The sequence below is a fragment of the Talpa europaea genome, assembly GCF_964194135.1.
Source record: "Talpa europaea genome assembly, chromosome: 10".
NCBI lineage: Eukaryota > Metazoa > Chordata > Mammalia > Eulipotyphla > Talpidae > Talpa > Talpa europaea.
In genome coordinates, this window is record NC_140077.1 from 69,459,103 (window position 1) to 69,483,193 (window position 24,091).

Below are 24,091 nucleotides of genomic sequence, written 5' to 3' on the forward strand. Positions count from 1 at the left end.
GGCCAGCGCCAAGGGCAGTGAAGGAATGTGCTGTCTCGAGAGCAGAGGAGGCTGCCAGGAGTCAACAAGCATGACTGGAGCTGACTCGTGCTCACTAGCTGCTGCAAACTTGGGCCAGAGCAAGCGGCAGCCCAGCAGCACCAGGCCCCCGGGATGGTCATGGAGATGCCAGGGTGGGGGCGCGTCCCTAATAGACTCCAGGATGACAGGGGCAAGTGAGGACCGGGTTCAGGAGGCCCCTGTCATCCAGACATCTGGACTGGATTTGACAGGACATGGAAAACATGATAGGAGAAGGCAACGCTGCAAATGATACTTTAAGAAAAATGCTCTGACCACATTTGTAGGCTGGACTGGGAGTAGGTGAGGGCTTGAGGATGGAGGTGGGAAGTGGTTTTAATAGCAAAGGGATAATATTATATATTGCACTCCGCAGTTCAGCTGAGGTAGGCCCAGGCACTGAATATTATGGACACAACCGTTTGTGAAAGAGGAAATCAGTGGGGAGGCGTCGTGTCAGCAGTGTCACTTCTCCTGCCTCTGGTTAGGATGACGGTGATGTCACCAGCCCAAGTATCCTTCTGTCCACTTAAAAAAATGATACATTATTTAGTCCGAATAATATAAACAGACATCGAATTCAAGAGTCTGTTTAACACACACATGAAACATCAAGTTAGATACCGGGGAAACAATGAGGGAGAAGATGAAGGTACAGAATCCCCAATCTCAGCAGGGAACCCAGGCTGGTGACCAGGACAGAAGCTGAGCTGAGGCAGGGTCGGAAAGGAGGCTCTGACATCTCTGCTGGCCCATGAGGGGTGGATGTGATCGAATAGACACAGAGGCAGAAAAAGCATGAACAAAAAGGCCTGAGCTCGTGTGTGTGTGTGTGTGTGTGTGTGTGTGTGTAGGTGCACCCAGAGTGTTAGGATCATAGAGTGGGACCAGACAGGGCCAGGGGTGCTGGGGGGAGAGGCAAAGAGGAGGGGGCTGGAACAGCATAGCATTCTCTGGAATGCCCTGACCGCCTTGCGAAGAACAGCTTTTCTCCATCTCTCCCCCAGGCACTGGGGGTGTGGTCAGCGGGATGGGGCTGGAGAAAGCCAGTCCCAGCTGCCCTTTCTAGCTGAGTGATCTCGGACTGATCGCTTCTCTTCCATCAGGGTGACAGTATGGTCCTTTGAAGCTCCTTTTTTCCTTTGATTTCTTTTTCTTTGTCAGTCGTGTTACTGAAGTAAAGTTGGTTGACATCATTACATCTGCTTTGGGAATGATAGGTTCAAACCTCTATATTATGTATGTTTTCAAACCCTGCCCACCACCCGTGCCCCAGTAATCCCTCTCCCACTCCCACCCTGCACTGCCCCTTCTGGCTGGCCCAGTTTTGCAGTTAGATGTCAAGGGATTGTTAGTAGTTTGGATAGTTTGAAATTTTGTTTGATTTCTCTGTATTCCATATATACGTGAAACTATTTGGTATTTGTCTTTCTCCACGGACTAATTTCACTTAGCATTATCCTATCTAATTCCAACCATGCTGTTGCAAATGGCAAGATTTCATCCTTTTTTAGAGCTGAGTAGTATTCCATCATGTGTCTATATAGAGCTAAACATTATAGCTCTCTCTATACACATTTGTAGATACATATGTGTTTGCACGTGTATGTGTACACACACATTACACTGCATGTTTCTGATCTACTTTCAGTCCTCAGGCACTTAGGTTCCTCCCCATGACTTGGCAATTGTAAACAGCACCAAGGTGCACGCCAGAGTGGGTGCAGCCCTCTTTGAAGGTCTTTGTGAAGACCGGGTGAGTGGATACAGCTAAGCACTGAGGGCAGGACCCGGAGTGCTGAACATGATCCGTAAGGTCAACTCTAATTATGTAAACATCATTAACATCATTCATTGAGCTCTTATGTTAGCAAAATATGAACGCATGGCTCTGTAGGGAATGCCATTGGAAAAACCTGCTGAATGGCATTCTCTGAGAGATCTGGAGAGAACTCTATCTGCTATGGTTCCTGAGAACGTACCCTGGGAAGTGCATTAAGGCTTTGGGGGCTGCAGGGGCCCTTCCTAACATGCTAATGCTTAGGAGGAGGGGCCTGGCTCAGTTAACCTTGCTGGGAGCAATGCCACATTGGAGAAAGAAGCTTCTCGATGAGTGGATGAGCGCGTTGTGGGTGGGAGGGTCTCGGTGGGCTCATCAGCACCCCTTCAGAAACCAGGCGTCATTTTAGCAGGAAGGAGGGAAATCACTTGGAGAAGGGAGGCACGCAGAGGAGACAGGACTGTTCGCTTCTCGGGACTGTTTTGGGCCAAGCTTCATAATGAAGAGTTGCTGAAATGGCTTCATGCAAGTTGCAGCCAAGTCTTGATTTCACTCCCATCTTGTCTAAAACGTGAAGTCCTAGCCCATTTTACATAAAATGATGAGAGACACTGAGAGAAGAAAAAGCAGCTCACATCCTGCAGTTTCCTTTTTGTCTGAGGCTGCTCGGCTCTCTCTGGCTCACTTCTGGGCCATTCTGTTCTGAGGTGGGGTCCGTGCCAGCAAGGCACATCCCCAGTACCTCCCAGTGGGGCCCCCAGAGAGGAAGTCGTCCATCAGAGGCCACCGTAGGCAGGTGAAATGTTTTTCTAATTGCCACTAGGAAAAAGCCAGGGCCCAGGGGATTCTCCTGCCCAAGGGAGCCCCTCCCTGGTCTAACCTAATTTGTTGTGTGCATGTGGAACAGATGGGTAGAATTCAATGGTCTGAGGTGTTCCGGTCAGATTGTTTGAAAAATATCTGGGCTCCCGGAAATGTGAGAAGTCTTGTTTCTCTGAGGACCGTCCCCTTGTGGTTCAAACGTGGGTCGCTTTAGAAAGTGAAACTCAGGCCAACAGTGACTGAGTGGAGTCTGTTTTCCTCCCCACATACCGGGGTGCTCAGGAACGGGAAGGCTGGGAAATGCTTGACGTAATGCCTGTTTTTGTTTTGATCAATGTGGCTCTAACGTAGCAGGACAGGGGACGGAAGCTAATTAGCCATCGAAGAAGGTGCTGGCTTTCCAGCCACCCCGAGGAACGGGCCGCCCTGACTTCCTGTGCAGCCGCACACATCATCTGCACACATCATCTGCACATCTGGCTGCAGACAGAGGCCCAGGCCAATCTGGGGAGGCTGCCTGGGGCTGGCGGGGTGGGGGGCAGGGCCAGCGAGCAGGGCAGGAAGAAGGAACTGTAGGTGAGAGCTGTGTTCTGGGGCTCTCTCTCTATACAACAAACTCTGAGATACAAGAAATAAATACAGGCCTCCTCTGAATTTGTGCCCTGGGGAAGTTGGCCCAAACACAGATTCTTACCAGTCGTAGGTCCTGAACAATCTTGAAACGGAATATACTGCTGTGGCCATGAAGACTAGCAAGATAATCTCCCCCCCTTCACCCTGGACAGAAAGCAGTGCCTGTGTCCACCTGGAACACTCTGTGATGTTCTATTTGCTGAGCTTCAAGGAAAGTCAAATGAGGTTGGAGCCAGATGAGAGAACAGTGGAAATAATCAAGGTCCACACTCCTGCATCCTTCCCATGGGGAGCTCCTGAAATGTCAGGTTCCAGAGGAGGAGTGTTGGCCTGAATCGCATGTCCCTTCCAAGTCACCTGTGGGAGCCTAGTCCCCAGGTCCTTGGTATTTGGAGAGAGGAGCATTAGAGGTGACAATGTTAAAATGGGGTCACTAGGCTGGGTCCAAATCCAATGAGACTGCCGGCCTCACAAGCAGCATGAGACACTGACTCAGGACACGGAACCAAGCAGGGAGGCCTCGCGATAAACCAACCCTGATCTTGGACTTTAGCTTGCAGAACTGTCGGAAAATAAATTTCAGGTATTTATGCACCCCTCCCCTGCCCCTCCCCACCTCCAACCCCCCAAGGCTGTGGTGTTTGGCTTTGGCAGCCCAAGCAGATGAGTAAAGTTATGATCCATCTGTGATTTCAAGTCAGGGATGGACTCAGAAAGGGTATGAGCGTCTAGGACGCATCTAGGTCAGACTTCTAGTAAAGCCTGCATGCAACTTATGCAAGAATTCCTGGGATACTTTTCAAAGAGCAGGTCCTGGGGCCCTTCTGGACCGAGAGTGTAGCATTTTCTGGTAGGAGGCCTGAGAATTAATCTTTTGCTCAAACTAAACTTCGAGGCCCAGGGGGCGTGGGGGAGTCCAGAGGGCCCCCCGCCCCTTGTCTGGGCCGGAGTGGTTGGAATTAACCACAGCTCAGTGAGGGCTGATGCTCGGTGGCCCAGGAACTGGCCCCTGCCACTGTGGGCGTGCTCTCCAGGGACCCTAGTCGGGTTCACCAGCATGTGGGCGACGGTCAGACCAAATGGACTCCTGGGGGCTGACTCTTGATGCTTGGAAGAAACATGTGCTTACCGATCTTCTAAAGGGTATCATGCCAAAATCTGAACAATAATCCACAGAACACATGTTCTCTCTCTCATGAGATTTATTTAAAGATGTTATCACCTCGGCACCAAAATCTCAGAGGCCGACAAGGACCGCGAAGGCACCTCCACACCAGCTGAACCCACCTCCATGCCCGCTCTGGGTCAGGGCTGAGCCTCCCCCTGCCCTCGGCAGTTAAAACCTAACATCAGTGATGGAGACAAAAAACATCTACACAAAAGGACGGCTTAATGATAATAAGAGGAAGGAGTCTAGTGACCGCAGCCAGGTGCCATGCTTTCATTTATTCTGTCATCTCCAAAGAACAGGGGTGGAAAGTCTTCTCTCCCTTATTATAAGGTGAGCTTCCCTTCCCTCCTTACCAAGACAGCAGAAGTGAAAGAGAAAGGAGTGGGTAAGAGAGGGGTGAGTGAGAAGCCAAGCAGTGAGAAACATTTTCAAAGTAGGCAGGGTCGTGGCTTTCTGCTTAAATAGGACAGTTCACCAGGGACAAGTGAAAACTGCCCCACCCCCTCTTACAAATGCAAGGGATAAAGCAAGATTTCATACGTTTATTGATCTTTTTAAGTGAAATTTAGGCCATTAGAGAAGATTCCCCAGAGCAGTTCACCGGGCCCCCTCTCTACTTTCCAGTGTCCAGCCCTGACCGGTATCCCCCGAGCGACCAGGGGACCTGGGCCGCCCACTTTGAGCCCCGCGGCCCCTGCCTAAGAATCTCCCCTGCTGGGCTGATCAGACCCGCTCAGGGCCACCGGAGTCCTGTCTCGCCGGAGGGGGTGGCGGCTGGATGGGGGTTGGGACTGACATCCTCGCTCCAGGTGCTTTCCAGAAACCAGCCTTTTGGCGCTTGAGCTGGATTGATTTTCAGCTGGCCACTTCCAGGCCCCGGGGAGGTGCCCAGGACCCCACCGGGGAGCCGCCGGTTTCTTCGGGGCGGGGAGGAGGACGTGGGGGTCCGGGGCGTGGGGGCGGTGGCTGCCCCTCAGGCCGGTCGGAGGAGGGGGCGCTGGACCCGAGGCGCGCGGCTGGGGCCCAGGGCGCGCGCCCGGGACCCGCGGCCGCCGTGGGGCTCCTCCGGCCTCCGGGGAGCCTCCGGGGGTCCGGCGGGCGGGGTCGCGGCCTAGGCCAGGCGGCGGGTCCCCCGCGCGGGGGGGCGCGGGCGCGGGCGCGGCCTCGTTAGAGGGCGCTCGGGGGCGGCTCCCTGCGCGCCCGCCCCGCGCGCGCCCTCCCGCCGGCAATCGCGGCCGGGCCGGGCCAGCACCGGAGCCGCCGCCCGCGCCGCGGGACCCGGCGGGCGCGCCGCCGCCGCGCGGGCCCCGCCGCTCCTTCCGCCGCCGCCGCCGCCGGCCATGCGTCCTTCCGGCCCCGCCGGCGCCCGCCGCCCGGCCGGGGGCCCCGCCAGCCTCAGGTAACCGCGGGCCGGGCGCGGGGGGCCGCCGCGCGGGCGCGGGCGCGGGCGGGGCGCGGGGACGCCCCCTCCGGACCCGCCCCGGTGACAGCGGCCTCGGAGCCGGTCCTCCGGCCGCGGCCGCCGCGAGGGGAGCAGGGCGCCGCCGCCGCGTCCATGACCGCGACCCCGCGGCCGGGGACACCCGCCGCCGCCGCGCTCGGGCCCGCGCGCGCCGAGGTGAGCCGGCAGGCGCCGCCCGGGGCCGCCGCGGTCCTGCTCCTTCCCCGGCGGGCGCCGGTGGGCTGCGCCCCCAGCCCGGCTCCCGGGGCCCGGCCGGCCCCGACCCCGGCTCCCCAGCGACCACCGCTGCTGGCAGGCCCCGTTCCCAGGGCCGGCGCCCCGCCGCCCGCGGCGCCCCCAGCCCTGCTCCCCACCGACCGGCCCACCAACCGCTGACGCCCCCCCCAGTGACCTCCCTCCCAGCCCCCGGCCATGCTTATCCCCGGCCCTGCTCCCCACCTTCCTGACCCCCCAACCTCTTGATACCCCTTGTAGGGCTGCTCCCCACTAGCCCATCTCCCCGATAACCTCCCTCCCTCCCCACTTCTCCCTACCGGCCTCCACCCAGCTGATCCCCTGGCCCTGCTCCTGCCGGCCTCCTGCTCCCCACCTACCTTGCTCTGCTATCGCCCAGGCCGAGCTGATCCCCACCGACTCCTGCTCCCCACCCAGCCCCCTCCTCACCCCAGCTCCTCACCGGGCCCTGCCGCCCCCCCACCTCGCCCCTCGGAGCTGTCCCCCTGGCCCTGTACCCACCCCTCCATCCCCCTCTCCGCGCTGGTCCTCCCTGGCCTTGCTCCCGCCAAACCCAGGGAACCCTTTACCGCCGACCCAGCCCGCTGTCAGCTGGCGCCCCCCCCCCACCCCCGCGGTCCTCGGCCCTCCCCCGATCTCCCTCCCCCGCCGGTCACTGTCACCCGCTGCCCTCTGGGCCCGGCCTGGTGAGCAGAGGGACCTGCACCCGGAGCCCGGGCGCCAGGACTCGGTCGCCGAACCGGGTGTGCGGGCCGCGGGGAGGGGAGACTGTGCCGGCGCCTGCGCCCCTCGCCGGGACCAACCCTGCAGCCCGCAGGCCCGGCTGTCTGTCCGCGTGGGCGCGTGTTTCCAGGCGGCTGGCCCAGTTTTCTCTCTCAATGAATTTTCCTTTCGCCCCAGAAAGCCGGCGCGGACCCCGAGGTGAGCATGGCCGTGACCGTGGACGCTGCCCCGCGGCTGGGCTGGACCGTGCTGAGAGCCCTGCTGCGGTTCGCTTTCATGGTGGCCAACAACCTGGTGGCGATTTCCTCCTACATCTGCTACGTGCTGCTGCTGCAGCCCCTGCGCGTGCTGGATGCCAAGCTCTTCTGGCACCTGGAGGGGCTCATGTACAAGTGGCTGCTGGGCATGGTGGCCTCGTGGGGCTGGTACGCGGGATACACAGGTAAGAGCGCTGGCACCTTGGAGGTCACCCCTAGGGCTGAAGATGCTTAGAGGGTTGAACAGATACATGGAAAACATTTGTATTGATTTCCTCCCTTTCCATCCCAGTTATCTGCAGAAGTTAATTTCATAATCACACACTGATGAAATCCTCAAATACATTTTTCACATGATTGACATTTCTTCAGATGGCTCTGCAGTGGCTGTATGGTGGCTGAGCCTGGAGCCCCTGAGGGCTTCCTGCAGGGAACAGGCTGCAGCTTCAGCCCAGGAGGCAGCGCTGCAAAGGATGGGGCTTCCTTTGTTGGGGGAGGGGGTTTGGTTCTTTGCCGGAGTGTGTCCTACCGTGTTCATATTTTAAGCCCAGCAGAAAGATGGCTCACTCTGCTGTTGCATAGGTTTCTTTTGTTTGCCAGCATCGGTGTTGTAGCTCATAAATCTGTCTTTCACTATTAACTGCCAAAAAAAAAAATAAGTTTTGCCCAGGCTAAGCTCATTTATCTTGCACCTAACTCTAAGTGGGGTTCTAGCACTGCCTCTCCCTTGCTGGGAAGCAGGCACCCTGTGACTCTGAAGCAGACTCTTCAAGAGCTGAGTGGGAAACGGTGCGTGGCTGAACCTGTGAGCTTTGCACCCTGCCTCCTGTGAGATTCTGGACCATATTTATTTGACTTTTGGCTTCCTAAGATTTGCATAGTGAAGAAAGCATGGAGGTTTCTAGCGGTTATCTTGGATTTTTGAGGCTTTTATAGTAGGATTTCATAACTGTTAGGTTGACTCCTTTGTGATGAAGTCACAGAAGCTGCGGTCGCCAGGGCCAGGTCGGTGTTTGGAGAGTGAGCTGGGCACCCCCACAGCACAGCAGTTCCCATTCGGAGGTCTGAGCTCTCCTTCCTGCCCAGGCCACATGTGCACTGGGTACAGTGCACCAGCCCAGTGCTGGCAGCCCCCACTCTCACGGAGGGGCCAGACCCTCGAACCCATGTGCCCTCGCTGCCCCCCACGCAGCCCTGCCTCCTTCCGCAGAGCCATTTGTTACCCGCAAGGCCCGGAGCCTCTGGGGCAGTGCCCCTTGTCTCATTGACATCCCTGTGCTCTCTGGACACGGTAGGTGAGTATGCTATCTGAGGCCCTGCTCGTGGCAGCGGCAGTGACAGAGGAAAGGTGAGCCTCTAGTTTGGGGCTCTGTGTTGTCACCTGAGGTGCATGGTGGGCGTGGGGTCAGCTTGCGATGCGCCGAACAGGACTTGGAGCGCTCCTTTTCCTGCAGTGTACTGAGCTCGGCTTGCTTTAAACGCACTCCTAAAGAAATAAATAAATGATCTCTTGGTATTTTTAGATACAAATTCCAGAAATCCATTTTACTTAAACACAATGCAATTACTGAAATGTTTCTGCATTTGCATTTGTGCGTGTGGTATATCGTGTGAGGTGATGAGCAAAATGAATTTGGTCTTGACCTTGAGATTGTAAGGTGCGGGGCAGCGGCAGTGCTGCTGGTGCTCCATTGGTTACCTCCAGCCACAGCTCAGCCACAGTGGGCCTGGAGGAGGGGTTTCGGGGTGTCTCTGCCCAAGGTGTAGCATGGCACAGGCCACACCTCTTTGTGCCTCTGAACCACCTGCTCTTTTTCAGTCTACACCGTTTCACCACTCGACCGGTTTGTCTCATTTGAATGTAGACTCTGCTGTGTGGTTGTCAGCGGTTGTCCTGCAGGTGCCATGCGTGAGCCCAGAGGGCCTATTAAGGCTGGTGGCTTCCAGGGAGGCCGTGCTGGGCCAGGAGTGTGCGCCCTAAGAGGGCCTGGGATGCACGGCCTTGCTGGGGCCTGTGTTTCGTGTCTCCCTTTTGCATCAGAAGCAGGTGGGTCCCCTACCCCCTCCCTATGCCCGAGTTTCACAGGTGGGAAGTTCATTCCCACCAGAGGGATTCCACTTGGCCATTAATCATGTTTCAGAAGAAAAATTGCCAGACTTTGTGGAAAACACACTTCTGAGGAAACCTTAAATATTAATTAGGAAGCTGAAAATCGAATATGGAGGTGGAGCTTCATCCAGTCGTGCCCTGGGTCTGAGTCCAGGGCTTCTCAGCTCTGCTGCTGAGGCCTTGTGGTCTTCCGGGACCCCCGCCTGCTCATGGCCATTTAATTTCACACCCACTGAGTGGAGCAATGTTTAGACCCAGTCTAGGCCACACCAACCACCTTTTAAGTCCTCGGTGCCAGGCGGCTGGTGCTGCTGGACCAGGCAGTGCCCACATAAGCCAACGCTTGTGTCGTCCTAGAACATTCTGTGGGTGGGTCTTATACACAGGAAGCATGGCTTGCTTCTCTTCCTTGGGAAAAGTGCAAGGGCTCTAAGAGAGGGCTCTCTCGATCAAAAGAGTATTTTTCTAGACGTCATTCTAAACAGATTTCCTCAGGGAGAAGGATTTATTAATATTTTATAAAATTGTCTCTTAAGTGGAGGTAAATGCCACAAAATGAGTCCTTTACTTTCTAGACCTGCTTCAGGGTGGGAGTGCTGAGTGGCAGGCCCAGAAGCTCAAGGGTGCTGCCTTGGGCCTTCTGGGCACTGGAGCTCCACCTATGCACAGGGAGATAGGGGGCTCTCTGGGGCCCCCAGGGTCCGCCTGCTTGTCACCTGCATGCTCACTGCTGGCCAGAGCCCCGGGACGCGGGCTTGGCTCGTTCAGCAGTGACGATCTGCGTCCGCCCTTGAGCGGGGCTGTGAGGGGCAGTGCTGGGCTGCCTCCGCCCAAACACTTCAAGGGTGCAGGGAGAGGCCAGCACAGCCGGGATCACCACAGAGCGCTCATCCACGCCTTCCGTGCATGAGTCAGGACCCCACCCCCCAGCCCCCCAATTCAGTGAAGACTGGCCAATTTCACAGTTTTTTTTTTTTTAAGCAACATGTATTTAATATGGTTTATTTTGATTTTCATTGACTTATTTTAATATCATTCCTGCCCAAACATTTAATCACTGTCTCTGTAGACAGAGTTGTTAACAAATACTCATTGTGAGTGGAACTTCCAGAGTTTCTAAACAGAATGCCAGGCTCGCGGGTCAGCCTGGCTAGGAGAGGCAGAGGGGCCAGGGGCCTGGCACAGAGCTCTGAGGCTGGGCACATGCTCACCCTGGGTGTTGACTTGGGTGGCTTCAAGGAAAGCTGATGGCGATCATGCTCAGCCCCTACTCCCCGGCGCCAGCTGTGGAGCCATTCGAGTCTTTCTGGGCTATTTGATTATTGGACAGTGTTTATCTGGGATCCAGATGCATTGTGTGAGAATTAATTGTGTATCTGACCTTAAGTCCTAGAGAAAGCTTTTCAAATGTGTTATGGAGCAGTTTTTTTTCCACCGTTGACTCATAAACCAATTTGCTGCAACAAGAGGAACATTTAAAAAAGTGAAATAGGAGAGAATTAACTAGAAACACTGGGGAGTGTGTGTACCGGCACCGGGCAGCATCAGAGATGGGCGCTCGGGGAGCCACTAGTGTCCAGAAGGCCTCATGGACTTAGGGGCGTTCTGGGGCTCACAGCTTCATTAGCTTGGACCTGAGCATCTCTGCTGGGGGTGAGCTCCTCCCCTGCCCTGCACTAAGCCCCCTAGCTGTCAGCTGGTTCCCACAGAGTGGGGATCTTATGATATCTTACAGTATTGAGTGGATGTGGGGTGCTGCCCACCTCCCCGAGGCCTGGTGTCCGGCTGCTACAGCCACAAGTCAGGCCCCAAGCTGGCCCCCAGCTGGAGTGTTTCTCACCCATGCTCACACTGGCCTTCTGGCACCTGCCCGCAATGCCAGCTGTGCACAGGCACGCCTTCCTGAGCTGCGCAGGTGTGGGCCGGGGGCTGTGGGGGCACACGCCTAGGTGGGGAGAGGGTGCCCCAGCTCTGTGGGGTGCACTGCTCTCTGGGGGTGAGAAGAGTGGGCTGCTCTGGCCCAGGAGCCCGAGATGATTGACACCCCTGTCGGGCCAGCCCTGTCATCAATGACTCGTAGATTCAAAAGCCTTGACTGGTTTGGGTTTGTCTCTGTGGTGATGAAATGAACTTGCTTTTCCCACCACGCCAGCCTGGAGCACCCCAGTGCCATGTGGCGTGCTGTGCAGGGACCCTCTCTGGGGTCCTCACGTTGAGCTGGAGGCCCAGGGCAGCTACCCTGTTTCGGCTTCTCCCCCGCTGCGCATGGTGCCTGGTCTCCGAAGAGCCACTCACTGCTGGCCTCAGCTCCGTGTGCTGAGTGTGGCTTGATTTGGGATTCCCCCCTTGCGTCTTTTTGGTTTGGGGCATGAAATCTCTTTCCCACCTGGCCACTCTCTAGCCCCTGCAAGCAAGTGCCTAGAACATTTCTAGCCCCTGCAAGCAAGCGCCTAGAACATTCCTGTGGGAGATTGAAAGAAAATGTTGCTTCAATGGAAGTCTTTGCCGCTGCTGTGAATTTCACAGAAGCCCACAAGCCCATCTCTGCCTTTCCAGAGAATACTGCAGCTCAGGTCCTGAGCGCTTGACATACATTGTCCCGGTGTGGGGAGTAACCACCTGGTCCCAAGGCCACACCTTAATGGAGGTTGGCATAGACCCAGGCGAGGGGCTTTCAGTTGAGTGTTTTGACTTTTACATGGAAAACAGCCAAAGGTGGGTGTGGTTGGTTGCTCTTAGACCACAAGTCTAAGATCTGGTCTTATCTCAAAGACAGTGTGTAATGGACGTATTTATTTCAGGGAGTTTTACAAACAGCCTGTAAAGGGTCGATTCACACATAGGTGTCCCCTGTGCAGTTTCACCAGAGCAGGAGGGTCGATGGCGGTGCTGGCCCGGTCGCAGCGTGGGACCAACTGGTGACAGTCTCCTCCTCTTTCTGTTTCACTGGCTGTGTATGTCTTTGTCTGCCCTCTGGCTTTCAGGCTTGTCACGTTACTTTGATTTAGACGTGTCTTTAGTCGTCAAAATGGAATTAGGCTTTACTTTATGAGTCAATTTGAAAATCTCTTTCAGATGAGTTGAGTCCATTTTCTTTTATTGATATGTCTGCCCCATTCTTATGCATTCTGTTTTCATATCTATAAACCCTAAGTCTTTCACTGTGTGGTCTGCTTTTCTTCTCTTTTTGTTGTTCTGATCTTAAGGAAGACTTGCATGTCTGTCATTAGGCTCTTCATAGGATAGCGTTCGTTTTCTGTTGGCAGTAGCTGTTAGTTGTCTTCTGTGAACAAAGATAAATTCCAGCCCAGTCCTCTCTGCTTTCTCCCCACCCCCAGCTATAGCAGTGTTTGCATTTATACCATGGAGCCTGGCTCTGCTTCTGCCCCTTAGAGGCTGAACTTCCAAACTGCCCATGGGCTCCCAGCTGGTACTTCGAGGTAACTATAAGCTTGTTATACTTCCCCCTGGCTCTCTCCTTTCTCTGAATTTTTATCATTTGCATCTTTATCTTGTGATGACCTCTAAAATTTATCTTCTATTTTTGATCAACTTGTCTCCGTAATTCTTCAGTTACATACATGTAATGCTCTCCTACGTCCTTTTGCAAAACCTTCCCCTGGTTTCCTATGATAGTTCCTCCATCAGGAATAACAAAACAATATGGGGATATTATGCTTACAGCACTTTCAGAACTTCTTTTTGATGCTTTCCACCTGCAGGCTGGCTTAGCAGGGAATAAACCTTAGCTCACCCTTTCTTTCCCTGGCGATCTCACAGATGTTGTGCAAATGTCTTCTGGCCTTAGATGTTGTATGACGCCAGCTTGAAGTTTTCCCCATTATTAATTACTTTATTTTTCTGTCTGTGTGCCCAAAGGATTCTCTTTTTCTTTCTTATACCTAGTAACTTTATTGGGACAGGCTGGTATTGACTGATTTGCTGTTTCCTGTGACATGGGTGCCTTTTTAAGAGTAGATTCAGATCTGTGTTTATTTCAGGAAAGTTTTCTTTGATTATATCTTCACGTAGTTAATTCTGTTTGATGGTTTTGGGGACCCCATGGGCTCTCCGTTGCCTGCCTTTATATTTTTACTTCCTCTCTAGCCTTTTGAACCTTTCTCAAGTTTTCTGCCTTGGCTGTGTCTGCGTCTTTGTGACACCTTCTATCTCTTATCAGTATCTTCTTCACATCTGTGATGCTATGTTTATTCTTCTGTTTCTCTCTTGAGTTCTGTCAGCTCACACTTCCCCTGTCCCTATTGTCTACACATTTTTCCTTGAGATCTTGTGATCTTCATAGGATGGTGACTTCTTTGATTTTCTTAAATTCATGCAAGCGTGAATTTGAATTTTAGTCATATTTTTATCTTCCCCATTATAATATTCTTCTGGTGAGTCAACAGTCAGAACATCACACTGCCTGTCTGCTGTTTTTCCAGCATGTCTCAGTGCTGTGCCAGTCGCTGCCTGCTCCTTTACAGTGATGACCTGGGTTTTCCTCAGCCAGGTGTTTGTAGGTGGTGTGGGTGGGGTGAGGTAGATTCAGATTTCTCCCTCACACATGGTGTCTGGGGGTGTTTCTCTGTGTGCCCACAAATCCTCTGCCTCTCCAAGCCAGACTCAGCCTTGGAGGCTTCCTCTGCCAATTCTAGGCTTCCCAGCCCTCCCTCTGCCCAGGGCTGGGGAAGCCGGGCCTGAAGGCTGTGCATTTTTGCTCTTGCTTCCTGCCTCTGGCCACTGCCACCCTTCCCCCTGCCGCACCCATCCTGCCAGCTCTCCACATTCTATCTGCCCTCAGCCCTGTGGGTCCCAACCTGATCTCATGGAGTTTGGAGTTTTTATATCTTTGCTGAACAAGGAGTTTGCAGCAGTGTATTCCCTTCCTCCTGTTGCTGTGTCTCTCTTCCGGAAGTGTTGGGTGAGCAGCTCCACCACATTCATACCAGAAGTGTTATGCGAGATTGTTATTCAGTGATGTAATCATAATTTGGAGAGGGCTGTCACCAGTCTGCTGTGTCACTAGCTGATTACTGTGAGATGGAGACCAATTTTATCACCTAATTCATCTTCTTTGAGGCCTGTTTATTTTTTTCTCCCTATGGTTCCCAGACTGTTTTGATTCTTGGACAATTTAGCAGTGGAAGACAGTTAAGATCCCACTCTGTCTGTTTCACTACAGTTAGAATTGTCGCCAGAATAAATGGGAGAAGGGACTTACCTCTGACGCGTCAGTGAGGAGTATGAAGGAAATATCACAGATGCTGCTTGAGAGGGTCTGGTCTGTGGCCAACCTTGAAAACATCAAAGCACATCAATGTTCCCCAAACTTCAATAAATACATGTAAAGTATGTGAGTTTTCCCCACTCTCCAAATGTAGAGTGTTCTGATAAACACATTTTATAAGCAGAAGTGCATAAAGCAGAGAAGTGATCACCATTAATTTATATAGAAGAATTTTTAAGCATTCCTAGACCCCTAAAATAACCTCCCAAATCATAATAAATGGCACATAAATGGCACTAAAATTACACCAAGATGTCATCAAACCAACAATGCTATGATGAACATCCAGCAGAGGTGCCGGCGCTGGCACAGCTGCTGCAAACCCAGCATTGAACACCACTCTTGCTTTTCACCTTTTATCATAAAAGCGAAAGTCATCTTTGGATTTCTGCTGTTTAGTGAACACAGGTACTAATGTGGGTGTTTCATAAAAGCAAAGTGGTGTAAATGCAAACTGGAAAATCATGGGATATCTGTATTACAGATATTAAACATATTAAGTGTGAGTAATATATATTAAATATATTAAGTATATGTACACAAAAGACAGTTTATTTGTTCTAAACTAATTTCAGGACTTTTCAGAGTTTGCAAACTAGAGGCCATATTCAATGCAAATATGTTTCTTTTGGCCATAGCAACGTTTCAACTTTTTAAAATTATTATTATTAGTTGCTGACAGTTCGAAATTAGGATGCTTTCACAAATCATAAACGATAAAATCAAGATTCCCAGCTTTTGAGAGATCAGGAGCCTGACTGCCTCCTTCAAGTCTGTAAATGAGGATGCCCCGGTCACTGGGACCCGAGGTCGGCTCGCCCACACCCACCTCTTCCTCCTCTGACCTCAGCCCATTTTGCTGATTTTCATTACCTGCCTGAACTCCAGAGGCTGAACCGTTCATCTCCAGTCACAGCCATGCGGCTCTTTCTGTTCGGCGCCTGCGAGTTGCTTTGCTTTTATGTGCCCGCAGAGGAGTAATGTCCACATCAGAAAGGGAAGGCCTGTGCGTGTCCGCAGCTGCTGGCTTCCTGCAGCGGGGCCCAGGTCGGAAACTGGAAAGCAATGAGCAGCGACAGGTGGGAACCATGGCCCCAGTGCCTAAGCTCCTGTGCTGTGACAGGTTGCTTCCCGCCCCGGGCTCCACCACTGGAGTTGTCCTTCCTATGTCAGCTAATTCTCTCTGCTGTGCACACCCTCACTGGGACAGGCTGGTTGGGTTCTGCTTCCAGGTGCAGTACTAACAACCGAGAGGCTCTGTGGGAAAGCGTGCATCCATCTTAGTGATGAGGTTATGCTTTTCTTAAGGTCTAGTCTGTCTGATCAAACTTGGCCAGCAAGACACTTTCCCTAACCTTTTTTCACTCACTAAACTTTAAGAGACCATTATGAGTCATGGATATAAGACACATTTTGCATCTACCGTTATTAGAACTTTGCATTGTTTGACACTTTAAGGGGAAAAAAAATCCGTAAATGTATATACATCAAGATGTCTCTGACTTCTCAAAAGACTAAACTGATTCACTGTGGCGTGAGTGTTAAGTGTATAGACACACGTGTGCACACATAGGTGTATTTAAATTGAGGCTTCATATACTGTGAAATTCACCAATTAGAAATGCACAATCAAGTGGTTTTTTAGCACAGTCCTAAGATCATGCGGCCATCACCACTGTCTGATTCGGAACATTCCATCAGCCTTTATTTTAGGTGGCTACCCGGTTTCCGCCTGCCCCAAGCAAATCTGTGGATCTGCCTGTGCTGGACACTCACTCCACATGAAGCTGGTTGTGCGGGGCCTTTCCAATCTGCCCCCTCCCCTCAGTAGCGCCTTGGCAAGGCCCATCCCCTCGTGTGTGCCGGTGTCTCCCTCCTGTGTGGACCGAAACCTAGTTCTCCTTGCTGCTGCACCAGTTTGCTTGGACATTCACCAATGGGGAACGTTTGGTCGCTGCTGCTCTTGATGACAACGGAGCTGAGTGCCGCTGCTGTCCGCATCCGCGTTTGGGCTTTCCTGGGGATGTGTCTCTAGTCCCGTGAGCCTGGGCGCGGAATGGCCGGGCCATGAGAACACTTTGTTCCCCTAGGGGCTCCCCCAGGACTAGGGGGACCATTTCCATGCCCTCACCAAGACCTTTGGTTTTCTCTGGGTGCTCTTTGACTGTCTCCGTGTCTGGGAAGCGCTGCCCCATCATGCTCTCCCATCCAAGTACTAACCAGGCCCGACCCTGCTTAGCTTCCGAGATCAGACGAGATCGGGCGCGTTCAGGGTGGTATGGCCATAGACCCATCATGCTCTGATCCACATTTATTTCCCAGGGGTCTGTGCTGCCGAATGTCCTTTCCCGCCCTTGGCTGGCGTATCTTCTTCGGAGGAAGGTCCTTTTGTTCAAGTTCTTTTTTTTTTTTTTTGTGGGACCCTCGCCAGCAGCCGGGGAACGAACTGGCGCTGCAGAGGCTGCGGGCAGCCTCGCAGCCCAGCGCTCAACCGCTGCACTACCAGGGGAGGCCCTGTTCAAGTTCTTTTTTTAAAGTGGGTTATTTGTCCATTTACTGTTGTGCTGTAAATAGTTTTTCTCCGTCCCATGCTCAGCCCCTCTGTCTCTCACGGGCCGTGTGCCTCTGGAGTCACGTCTGGGAACCACTGCCGAACTCGTCAAGGTTACAGCTGCCTTTTCTTTTGAGAGTTTAGTTTTACATTCAGGTAGGTCTGTGATCCCCTTTGACTTGGTTTTCTCTACGGTGTGAGGTTGGAGTCCAAGCGTCAGGCCTCTGCTCAGGTGACCGGTTGACCCAGCACTGGTGCTGGAGGGCCAGGACTGTCCACAGGTGCCTGGCCATGGCTTGGGGGTCTGTTCTGGACTCTCCACTCTGTCTCCTGCCTGCCAGGTCCACACGGCCTCTATTAGCATAGTTTTGCAGTAAGTTTTGAGTTAAGTACATCTTGTTGTATTTTAATTCCTTAAAACTCTCCTCCCTTCCTGTTGGGTATTCTGCTTGCTCACTCTCAGAAACCCCGTGTCACACAGCGGTTTTGGATTTTAAAGTGTTTGCTGAGTTAGAACAATGTTTTTCTAGAATTAATATTTTTAACTGGATTAAGTGACCCCTTCCTATGTTGAGGAAATGCTTGCTGGGTACATGTCTGATTGGGCATCGTCTTAAGGTATTTTTGTGAGGAGGAATAGCAGTGTTTGCTGTTTGCTTGCTCAAGGAGACCAGGATACTAGCTGTAGAAGAGCTCGTGCGATTAGGCAGTCAAATGTTTATTGACCACCTACTGCAGGAGAGGAAAGGTACTGATTTTTTTTTTTAAGATTTATTTATTTATGCATACAAGAACTGGGGTGTAGGCCAGAGGTGCGGGGGGTGAGAGGATTCACCAGAGACAGAGTGGGGAACAGAACAGGCAGATCCATGAAATCCACTGCTGAGGGGAGCAGCGGGGAGACAGGAGAGGTCTGCACCGTGTGGGTCAGCTCCCTGGCTGGGGATCGAACTCAGTCCACAGTAGCTGGCGCTAGCTTGATAGCCCTGAGACTTTAACCCCTTTGCCACCAGGGAGGCCCAAAAGGTACGGATTTATAAAATACTGTGCTGGGGCCTGTGCTTTAGGTTAATCCCCACCTAAAGGATTTTTCACACAGCTCTTATTTTGGTAGGTGCTTGGGGGGATAGTTTAGTTTCCTTTGAGCCACCTGTCCAGGACACATCTGTGAAAAACAGATCAGTAAGCATGTTTCCCCTGACAGTTCCATTTTATAAAGTTAATTGAGATCCTTGCAGAGAAGAACATTAACTGGGAGCTTATTTTACTTTGTAGCGTGTGGATGGCGTGGACCAGGAGGGGGTCCAGCAGCTGGTGTCCAGGCTGCTTCTGTGGGGGGCAGAGTTGGTTCTGAGTGTGAGAGGCTGGGCTGGACAGCCCCATGCAGCCTAATGGCTCTCGCAGGCCCCTGGGAGTCTTCATGTATGATGTTTGCCTGCAGAGAACTCAAGAGACCCAGGGGCAGCCGAGGTGTTCCTAGGCTCTGGACTCGGCGCTGGCGCCTGTGTCTTGCCCCGCTTGCTCGCTGCACCCCTGGGAGCGAGTCACTCACCTCGGGGGTCTCAGTCTCTGTCCCCCACACATGCTGGGCTGCTTCTCTCCTGGGAAACTCAGATGCGAGGTGAACAGACGTGCCGTGTGATGAACGTGACCTTTATTATTATCACTGTTGTTGTCACCTGACCAGGCCTAGGAAAGCAGCTGTTTGGGGAAAGTCCTGTCTCAATGAACCAAGTCGGGGTGGGGATAGTTTTGAAATCCAGCTGCGGACATGCAAGCGTAGCTAATGGGAGAGCTCCAGGAGTTCTTGCTTTAATCAATAAAAATAATTCACATTAATAATTTAAGTCATAGTCCAACTCAAATATTAACTAATTGTATGTTTATAAATTCTGGAGTGCTTCAAAGCCATTTATGTTTAACTGTCTTCTAATGAATTCCCTCAATCCAGATACTGGGGCACCTGCCGGGCCAGTGCTGGGAGGGGAGGCAAGGGCACCCACGGCCCCTGGACGCCAGGCTCCTCACAGCAGCCTGGGCATCTGGGGGCAGATGGCTGGGTACCTGGACAGGGTGATCTGGCTGGGGAGTAGGAATCACCCGTGATGCCCGCACAGGGGAAGGAGCAGGTTTGTCAAGGCCCAGGAGCCCGTGGGGTCAGGTGGCTGCAGCAGAGTGAGGGAGGGGGAGGACGGGGTTGGGGGAGCAGGAAGCTGGTAGGGCCAAATCCTTTAGACTTCCTGGGCACAGCTCAGACTTTGAAACTTATCCCAGGAGGAAGCTATTCAAGTATTTTTCAGGGAGGGGGTGATGTGGGGTTCGGGTTTCTAGTCCTGTGCTCTGCCCGCTTTATTGGAATGGGAGTTGGGGGGAGGTTAGTGGTGAGGGGATGCCTGCAAGAGCCTCACCCTCCAGGCCAGACTGTGGCTGCTTGGCCGAGTAGAAGTTCCACACAGGAGACTTTTCGGGACTGGTTGGTGAGGGACGGGGGGAGGGTTCAGGAAGGGCAGGGGACAGGTGCGCCAGTTTTCGGGTGAGCGGGGAAACCCAGAGAAGGAGCAGGGTCTCAAGGAAAGACCATGGCATGCAGGGGCACATGATTGTCTGGACTCAGAGAAGCCTGAGCCGAAAGGGGAGTCGGGAGTGCCCCATCTCTGCTGTCGGGTCTGTAAGTCCCGTCAAGCCCAGTGGACAGTTGCCATCATTTGACGACTGGACACCCCCTTGGAGCCCTAGTTAATGTAAGGTTACCCCCCTAAGAAAGAATTCCACTCTGCCCACCGCAGACCCACATGCAGAAAGATGTAGGTCATTAATTTTTTATTTTGAATTTTGTTAATAAAAATATTTGTGGACATTTGTTGGGATAAAATTTGTTCGGAAAATGCCTCTATATTGGCCTGCATAAGCCTAAAATTTTCACTGAAATGTTTTCATTACAAAAAGTTGGCTGATTCTGGCCCCAAATGTGCCCACACACCTGAATTCTCAGGGACCTTAGGATTGATCTTGGTGAGTCCCGCATCCCGGAAGAGCCTATCTCCGCCCCTCACGTGCAGTCAGGAGCATTTATCTTCAACAGACTATTTAGTCATTTGGGATCTGCTGCTTCGCTCATGGGGTTGAGCCCCGAGAGATGGATGGAGCTGGGGCTGGACGCTGAGCACAGCTTGCGCTTTTACATCACACTCACAAGTGGCTCCCTGTTCTGTAGGTTTTGTTTTCGTTTAATCCAGTTCCTTTGATTATGGACAGTTTTGCCTTATCCTTTGCTGTAGTAGTTCTTTTACCTTTGGGGGTTCACAAGAAGCTCTTTTAGAAGGACCTCGCCTCAGCAAGTCCCCCTGTGCTCAGCCCTGGGGTGGCTATGGTGGGTCACAAGAAGCTCACACCACAGGCAGGCCAGGCACTTCTCCCCTTGCTGAAGGCCTGACCCTGAGCTGGCCAGAGCCGGAGGCCTTTGGTCACACGCGTGTCCTGGCGTGTGGCCTGGTCTTCTCTCTCTAGAAGTTAAGTGTCCCTTGTCCCAGCTTCCTGTGTGCAGGCCAGGCTGCTGCAGGAGCCTGAGAGAGAGTTGCTGGGGGTGTGGAGGGGACGGGGGGACAGTAAGGGAGAGACGGGGTAGGATGATTGTGGAGGCAGCGTCCTCGGCCTGGAGGTGACATGTTCATTGAACATGGGGGGTTCAATGAAAGGAGGGATAAAGGCCAGCCTGGCGTGGTCGTGGGGGGCTGGCTTCGTGGGGGTGCTGACTGTGTTTAAGATGCCTGCACCCTGGTGCAGAGATCACTGATGTCTTCCTTCCTTCGGTGCCTGCTGCCTTGGCTGTTGTGTAAACTACCCCAAAATGCTCAGTTCTCTGGTGTCCTGCACCTGCCCCCCTGCCTGCCCCTCCCCACCCCTACATCTGTCAGCTGTGTCAAGGATGCCAGGGTGGCCTGTTCACCCACCTGGCGGGCTCGTGGGACTTTGGGAGCCGGGTGGGCTCCTCATGGGGTCTCTGTCCTGGGCCCTGCCCCGGGGATGGCGCAGAGCACCTGAAGGGCTGTGTTAACACACCCCCACTTCCTGCTGCCTGACTGTGAGCTGCTGCTTCATCTTCATTTGTAAACGAGGTGGCTGTCTCTGTGCTCTGTAGTCTGTGAAGGCCACACAAGGAGGCCTGGCGCACTGTCCTCTGTACTGGTCCTTGGTCCTGGCGCCTGCTTCCTCGGCCATCAGCTGTGAGGTCATGGCCTGTGTGATGACGAGACGGGCACCTTGTGGCCTGAGGACGTCAGGGCCCTGAGGATACAGCCACGGTGCACTGACGCATATAGCACACCCACGTGTACACGCAGAGCTGGCCAGCCCTCCAACCCGCGCTTCCTGCTCGCCCTGGGCCTGTCCCAAGTGCCCCACTCCATGGTGGGGGTGGGTTGGCGGTGGCGTCAGGTGTCTGCCCCTCATCTCCCTCCATCTTCCTGAGACAGTCGCAGCTCTTTGTGCCTGTCCTGGGGTCACTGGTCATCCTGGTCACTGTCCCCTGCCTGCGGGAGGCGCTGGCAGCCAGAGTCAGCCTAATGAAGCAAAGGTGAGACCTGTGTCTACACGTGGCTTGTGCCCAGCCCGCCCACCTCTGCGCTTTACCTCCTGACAGTGCTGTTTAAAGATTTGTTTATATTAGAAGAGCTGGGGTGCAGGACAGAGATGTGGGGGCAGGGGTGGGTGCGTGAGAGGACTCACTGGAGACAGAGTGTGGAGAACAGGCGGATCCACTGAAACACACTGCTGAGGAGAGCAGCAGGGAGACAGGAGAGGTCTGCTGTGCCCTGTGGGTCGCTCCCTGGCTGGGGACTGAACTCAAGCTGCAGCCTGAGACTCAACCCTGAGGCTGCAAGGCAGCCCTGCCTTTTGCCTTTGGAAGGAGCTCCTGTGGCCGCAGATCCAGCCCCCTGCTCCCCACGTCGACTCTGCTTTGTGAGCAGCGTGATGGTGGTGGCGTCTCTGTTTTTTAGGGATTTGTTTGTGTTCTCTTTGCTTTTATTTTCTTTTTGAGATGTAAAGTGTCCTGATCAGCTCTAGTCTCTACCTGTTGGGGGAGGTTTGTCAATGAGATTGTGCGTGCGTGCGTGCGTGCGTGCGTGCGTGCGTGTGTGTGTGTGTGTGTGTGTGTGAGAGAGAGAGAGATGGTCTCGGACTTGGGTTTTTAACAAGAATTTTTAAGGTTCCATTGCAGCCACAGAACCTTGATTCCAGTTTCTATCCCGTTGTCCTTCACTCCCTTTGGAGTGGTGGACCTGACCCAGTTCTTTTTTTGGGAACTTATTTCACAGAACAGAGCGTTAAAATATTTTTTGTTCTTCTCATCAAGTGCAATGTAAGAACTGGCTGGCATCCATAACTTCTATTCTGTAGCATGCAAGGAATCCTATTTTTTGGTGCAGTATTAGCCCCGTCATCCTACTGACTAGCTCTAGGAGAGAGAGCTGGAAGGGGAGCAAAGTGACCTCCTACATGAAATAAACACTTTTTCTCCACAAGCGTGTTTTCTATTGATTTCATGAGTCTCTAACTCCTTATCAGGGAACGTGTATGTAATGGTATGGTCCTAGAAGAATGCCACAGATAATGAAAATTGAATTTATTGTTGAATAAAATTTGGATTGTCACAAAGTTCCACATGGCTATATTGCTGCAGGGGGATCCTTTCTCCAGAGGGAGCTGACCCAGGGCCCTTCCACGTCTGCTAGTGGGGGCCGTGCTCCAGGGAACTGACACTGGCTTGAAAACAAGTCTTAGCTGAGTCATGGCTAGGACGTGACGAATGTATTGGATTGACTAAATGATCACACCCAGGAAGGTTTAGAAATGAGCATTTAGGGCATTTATAATACAAATGTTAGCTGTCTGCTAAGGTACTCTGGAGGTTTAAAGTACAGCACAGTTGTCTTGTCTTTTTTTTTTTTTTTTCTGTATATTTGATTAAAAAAGGTAATTTTCGGGGAAACAGGATGGAAAGGATAGAGAAAGGAAGGGGAAGTCAAGGAGAGTAGGATGGGGTACATTGGTGCCCCCAGGGTGCTGGGAAGAAGCTGCAGCAGACCCTTCTGTTCTTTCAGCCCAGTGCCAGATGCCTGGGGTCAGCAAGACGCAGGGCCCTGCCCCTCCAAGGCCCAGAAGGCTCTCCTGGTCACAGCAAGCTTCTCTTGGGCTCTGCGGTGGTGCTGGTCTTTAGACACACATCACTCTAGCTTCTGCCCTCAGGCACCTGCTGCCCTCCCAGTGGCTCTGGGCCCACATTTCCTCCTTCTCAGACAGACAGGGCTTAATGGACTTAGTTTCTAGCCCATCATCATTCGGTGTGGCCTCACCTTAACTTGATTTTGCTTTCAAGAGCCTGTCTCTGAGTAAGGTTGCATGGACAGATTTAGGGGGGAGATGCTATTCAGACCATACAAATTCAATTTATATTTTGATATTTAAATCAACACATTTACTAGATTTGTCTACACAAATTAAACAGATAAGACACATTTTATGTAAAAACATTTTAATTTGCTTTGCTGTTCACATCTCTCCTTCCCCTCTGTGTCTGCATGCAGATCTAGCATTTTCCATTTAGGTAGCAGAGATCACATTAAAAGAATATTTAGTGACGAAACAGCTATTTATAAAGATGTGGAACCAGGAGACTTTCCAGATTACCTCGTAATAGCCCAATATTTATAGAATTTCCAAACTAGCTTTTCATGCGTGTTTTAACTGCTATTAAAATAATACTTTTGTTATTATTTTTTATAGCCACAATACCTAACGGTGCCTGATGCTGATTATTGAGTAGAGTGAATTAATGAAAAATGGTGTGTGTGTGTGTGTGTGTGTGTGTGCCTGAAAGAGCCTGAAAGTTCATTTCTGCTTGATTGAGCTCATTCCTTCATTGGCTGAAACATTTAGGCAGCTGATGTAGCACCGTTTCTGGGAGGCCGTAAGTCGGCACAGTCCTGCTAGAAGTCAACTTG

At 52.6% G+C, this 24,091-nt stretch overlaps 1 protein-coding gene across 1 annotated transcript in view; it reads left to right on the plus strand.

Moving 5' to 3' along the window:
• Nucleotides 1-7,089: 7,089 nt before the first annotated feature.
• Nucleotides 7,090-24,091, plus strand: part of LPGAT1 (lysophosphatidylglycerol acyltransferase 1) — a gene marked incomplete at both ends in the record, with an annotated part of 39,196 nt that continues 22,194 nt past the window's right edge. The window contains one exon of the mRNA XM_084245028.1: nucleotides 7,090-7,327. Coding sequence (XP_084101154.1) covers nucleotides 7,090-7,327 — 238 coding nt within the window. The remainder of the gene's footprint in view (nucleotides 7,328-24,091) is intronic.